Consider the following 6000-nt stretch of genomic DNA (forward strand, 5'->3'; position numbering starts at 1 on the left):
CTGAAATATTTGAAGATTTGTTCATTGAAGGGCTAGACAGGAAGCCTGTATGAACTAGGTCTGAACTGCTATCTGTAGCAAGTCTAGTCTGAAAAAGGAAAAATCATCATCAGGCCTTGAGCATCACAGCAGCAGATACTTTCGTTAATTGTAACAGAAAAGTTGCATGCAATAGGGAAACCTCCAGTCTTACACAATAGAGGCAGGAAGAGATGAAACAAAGACAAAGGGACCAAGAGATCCCTCTCCTACTGTTGCTATACCCAAGTTTCTTCATGCTCTGAAAGTAGTAGATGGTGAAAAAACAATATAGTATGACAACCCAGGAACTAGGACTTAACAGAGACATGAAAATAGGGGACCTGCAGTAGTAGTTGAGAATAGTTATGAGAAGTCCTGATAAAAACTAGAGACTCCGAAGAGTCCTATTCTGTGTCAAGGTAGTCAGCCTGTTTCAGACTGCAACAAGAATATCAGAACCAGAGGGCACAACATAACAGGAAAGCATTCCACACTGCTGGCAGATCCCCAGAAAAGCTGGTTTGCAAGATGTGCTGTGGAACCAAGATACTATTCAATAATCTGCCCTTGTCCTCCAACTCTACTTTGTTCTCCATTTCCTCTACATGTGGAAAAGGAACCGTTGCTCTCAGGACCTCTGGTCACAGCAAGTTAAAGCAGCTGCCAGTTAAGATCATTCCTGGTCAAAGAAAACACTCATATCAAGATGATTGGGATTTTTTTCAAAATATATTGGCAGATGGTGATCCTGCAAGTCATAGCAGATGAAAGAATGTCTTGATCAACAGAAGACTGAAGTTTTCAAGGCTGTATGAAATTACCTGCTTCAGAGAAAATGCAATCCTGAACTCATTCAAGAAACAGCTAAAACTGTTACCCAAAGCAAGGTTGCTGCAGTCACTGTACAAGCACAGACTGCTTCCAACACTGCTTAAGCAGCTACCTACTCAGGAACCTGCAGTCTCAAAGGAATTCTTCTGAGAAGAGAGTCAGGTCTCCTGACTCTGGCATGAGTTACTCTTCTTGGAAAGCAAAATATGGATGCTTCACAAAACTCAGAACATTCCAAATACGTAGTTTTACAGCTCAGTCTTAAGTATTCTGGTAGCCAGTTTTCAGTACTGAGACATGAAAAAAAAAGTCAAATGAGAACTTTGATATCATTAAATACAGTGAAAACACAGCACAATTTACCTTCACTGTATCTTCTGGTTTTGTTATCATACACAACATTGCATATGTATTGTATAAGTCCCTCTAGGCTAACAGTTTCTATAATCTTGAAAAGCAACCTACAAACAAGGACAAAAAACTCCCTGTGTTGGAAATTTTCATTTCAATAAGAGTACTACCAGTTTGCCTGGAACCACAAGTCATGCCAAGTTTTCATGTAATAATTCTATATGACATATTTTTCAAAAATTCTGAGGTATTAATACACTATATTTAAATCAATTATGTGCAACATGACCTTCAGGACAACAGCTGAATCATCTTTAACAGTGTGGTCTTGATTATCACCAAGACTAATGTTCAAAGGAACTGGTTCAGCTATTTACTTACTCTAGAGGTAGTTTTGTGCTCCAGACTTGCTCCAAAGGTTTTTTCTATCCATTCCTTAAAAGTTGGTAATACCATACCACCTAATCTGTACCTGAAAAGTCAATATTGCAGAGTCATTTAAAATTAGAAGAATGTAAGTCAGATAACACTTCTTTTGAATCTATGTAAGCACAAACAAAAGCTTTAAATCAAATTCTTCACCTATGAGCTTGCAAAGCTTCTGCACATTTAGTATTCACACAACTGCACATTTCATTGTATTTAACTGTTCTGTACTTACACAAAAACGAATCAATTGCCCACACCTTACATAATACTTTTACTCACGACCTTTGGGAATCATGGCATAAGGCCTTTCAGATCTCCCATCACCCCAATCTTTACTTTTAAGAAAGGTCTCTCCCTTCAGTAGTGTAGAAAGCAGTGTCACAGTTTACATGCCAGTTACAGGTAGAGGACATGGGTGTATGGACACACTGCAACATAAACAGCAGTCTCAGACACACAAACTCAGCTGAGTACCTTACATGTTTTCAAGAAACGGTGTTACCGGTTCCTCCCTCACCATCAGAATCCATCAAGCAATGTAAAATTATTTCCATCACAAACTCTTTGGCAAGACCTGAGCCATGTGACAAATGAAAATTTACAGACAAGGGACAGAGGAGCTGTTTGTGACCATGTGGACCACGCGGAAACAAGTAAGGCTGGGGACACTTAAACAGGTAGAAACTACTAGTATTAATTGTATATATATGCACCTCCTGCATGCACTAGCATTCTGTTAGAAAAAGAGAAAAAGGACCTTTCTTTGGTATTAAGAGCTTTCAGCAGCTGAGAATACTTACTACAGCTTGCACGTGGGTCACTGCATTAGACCTAATGGGTATTCCTTCTAAGACTATTCAACCACTGTTAATCCAATTATGACCCCATCCTTCACAGCTGTTGCAAGCAGCTCTGCAACTAAGTCACCTATTACACAGGAAGATCAATTCCCTTTGTTTCCTCAACTCCTTCCCAGTTGTCCTATTGCAAAACCCTACTCCATTCCTAGAGACAAAAGGCTAACACCATATCTCAACTCAAACTAGACTCTTCAGCTTGGAAGACAGGATTCAGCCATTCCTCCTGTGACAGCTGTTACTGTTTCATCACACCTGTATGAAACAGTTCAGAAAGTTCTCTGAAGAGGAAAGGGCAATACACAATGAAAGTTTAATGCATTTGCATCAGGAATTTGTAACAGACACTGACAGACTCGAGGCAGCCTGATGTGTTTTCTTCTCCCAACCACGCTTTTTGGTATTGCCAACCTATGACTATAGCTAGTGTAAAAGGGTAACCTTAATCCCTTATTCAAAGGGCAAACTAAAGCTATCAGAAACAACATTTAAGTTGATATAACCAAAGTCACAACAAAGAGGGAGTTAGTGAGTTTAATGCACAGAATGCAATGTAAACTTGCTCAGGAAGCAAGTTTAGTGTGTATGCTGATGGTGCAAGGCAGCCCCCAAAAGACCTCCTCTCGATCACACCCCAAAACACAGGTTTAGTTGCTCAGACTAGCAAGTATCATCTATCCCTGGCAAGATGGGAAAGTCTGTAATTAAAAGATCATTTGACACATGGAAAAGCATGGTCTGTTGGGAAAGTCAACATGGTTTTCATAAAGGGAAATCCTGTTTCACTAAGCCTTAGAGTTCTATCAGAGTATAAAACCAGAAAGTGAATAAAGATGATAAAATGAACATTGAATTCCAAACTCCTTATACTTCCACAGGTGTTCACCCCAAAAGCTATTTAAGAAAATACATTGCTACAGTACTGAAGGAAAGGTTCTTCTACAGGCAGAAGGATAAGACAAAGATCAGACAAGAAGCAAAGGACAGGGTTTATTGATCACTGTCCAAGGTAGACTGAGGAGTGCAGCTTGTCACATATTGGGACCAGTTTTACATAATATTTTCATCAGTGATCTGGATTGGTCAGTGGACTCTCCAACCAGGTGAGTAATATTAAGCTTTTTTGGATAGACAGGTACTACACTGACAGGAAGGAACTCAGGACCTTATAAAAACTGAGCAGACAAGAGAAGATGGAAGATGTAGGTAACTGCAAGAACAAAAAAAAAAAAAAGCCTTACTTGTGAATTTTGCAGAATCAGACTGGTAGTCAGTATAGGAAAAATCATGGCATCTTCACTGACAACATACAACAGCAGCCAACAGTATTATGCATCAACGAGGCAGGGAAAGGAAAGAAGAAAGTTCATCTCCTTTGCTGCTGAAACCTGGTGTATCCATGCAGTTTCTGTCCCTGTGTCTCCACAATGATGTAGTGGAGACAGACGGGGTTCCGAGAACAGCAATTGTAAAGACCAAGGGGCCTTACAAGCAGAGACTAAAAGGTCCAGGACTCCTCAGCATGGAGAGAAAGTAGAAAAGAGGGTACGCTTCAGTCTTATATAGACAAAAAAGCAGTAGACAGGCTGAAGAACTATCATTCATCTAATCCTGGACACTGTAAGGAATACTTGGTTTAAAACACAAGTACTTTACACAACAGCAACCTGGAACTTGCTGCCAGGGGATGCTGTAGGGACAGACAGTATCAGCAGACCTGAAAGCTATTAGACAAACTTATGGCCAACAGATCTGTAAGTAGACACTGAAAGGATGAAGCATCTACAACCCCTGCAGATGCCTGTTGTTCTATTTTCACAAACACACTCCTTCTGCCACTGTGAAACTATCCCATAGAAACTACACTGGTGTGGCCCAACACAGCAATTCTAACATTATCTGTCACTTAGAGAGAGAGAATGCTTATTGGGGAAAAAAACACCATTCTCCCCACATTTTAGAACAGCAACTGGTAATCATCAGTCAAACAGCAGCCTTAATGCTTCCTTCAGGGGTGGGTGTGTGATCAAAGTCCAGCCCTTTACCTTTTCTCCTTCAAAGCACATTGCATTAATTTTCTTTGTAGCATAGCCTACCCTTGATAAACTAAAAATATCAGATGAAAAAATAAGTAAATTGACAAGAGTCAGAATCCTGGCAAAAGGAGAGAGATCACCCAGATCTCCCTAAGTATTATGCAGTGAATTCAAGTGCCTAAAACAAGTCTTTGCATTTTAATTTGGGCCTGAAAATTAAGAAATTCAGGATGAAAAGTGTGCTCAACATTCCAGTTAGGTTTTTTCAACTTTGACTCAAGCTCATGCTAGTTTACACAAACTCGCACACCATGAATTTTTCTGAAGGACAGTATTTATTTCAAACGTATTTCTCTTCCTCATTTTTCTTCTTTACTCTTACAAAAAAGGTCTATTTGTTTTAAACAAGAAACTGCAAGACTTTCCACTGAGGCAGAAGAAAACACTGAGATGTAAAGTGACAGGCTTCTATCTCACTGGAAGAAATTTAAGAGATTCCCAAACAGCCTTAATTTTAATGTCATTTCCTAAAAAACAAACAAACAAACAAAAAAAACCCAAACATATTTCTCAGAAAAACAAGTTTGGTGTACAACGGACTAATAGGTAGGAAATCAGTGTTGCCACTACAGAACATACAACTGAATAGCAGTTTTTATTTAAGCTCAGAGAATAAAGTAGGTCCACACGCAACGGTTAGGAAACCTAAAACACAAATTGGAAGATTAATAAAGCAACTTGTTGATGCTCAAGAGAGTCTCAAAACTGGCAAATCTGCACTGACCTGCTGCATGTTATCTAAAGCTTTAGAACATGGTGCAGATTCTCAGTCTGATTCCATTCTCCAAGGGAAGTTTATGCACAGAGTAAACAAAGTTACAGAAAAGATTCACATTAATTTGTCTTTATAATATTTTTAATAAACCTTCCAATAAGCCACACAGTCTATTTTACTACACTAGAATACTGTGCATGGAATTCAGTAAACCTGTTAAATGCAGAACTACTAATAAACTATTCTATGAGATAAAGTAAGTTTGCTTTGGATTAACTGAACAGTGCAGTTTTAAAACTTATCAAAACAAAAAAATCACTAAACACTTCAGTTGTATAAATTTTCAGCTTACCTTTTTCCTGTGAATTCTGCTTGACCCTTCTTATTGAAGATGAATTTGGAGTCATTATATCCCCACCCATTCCACTTCAGAAGTTCTTGCCTTAAAGAGAGAAAAATACATAAGGGAGAATGTTAGCATATGGTAAGCCCTAAATTATTAACAGTTATATGGCTTCAGAAAAAAGTCTTATCAGATAGCAATTCAAGAAGTCCAGTACACATCAGAAGTACATATCTTAATGGAGCAAAAAGTCTTTCTGCAGCCAGAAAGTAACAACTGTTACTCCTTCAGATTGCATCCTAACACTTGAAAGACAAGGTGCTTTATAGAAAACAACCTCCACCTTAAGCCACTGCA

At 38.8% G+C, this 6000-nt stretch overlaps 1 protein-coding gene across 1 annotated transcript in view; it reads right to left on the reverse strand.

Annotated features, from left to right (window-relative positions):
• The window catches only part of AGPS (alkylglycerone phosphate synthase), a 39999-nt gene extending 34260 nt beyond the window's left edge, over positions 1 to 5739 (reverse strand). The window contains exons 1-2 of the mRNA XM_010155274.1: positions 5653 to 5739; positions 1585 to 1675 (exon numbers count right to left, since the gene is read on the reverse strand). Coding sequence (XP_010153576.1) covers positions 1585 to 1659 — 75 coding nt within the window. The 5' untranslated portion in view covers positions 1660 to 1675; positions 5653 to 5739. The remainder of the gene's footprint in view (positions 1 to 1584; positions 1676 to 5652) is intronic.
• Between the last annotated feature and the right edge of the window lie 261 nt (positions 5740 to 6000).

This window comes from Eurypyga helias, unplaced genomic scaffold, assembly GCF_000690775.1.
Source record: "Eurypyga helias isolate BGI_N326 unplaced genomic scaffold, ASM69077v1 scaffold13477, whole genome shotgun sequence".
Classification (NCBI taxonomy): domain Eukaryota; kingdom Metazoa; phylum Chordata; class Aves; order Eurypygiformes; family Eurypygidae; genus Eurypyga; species Eurypyga helias.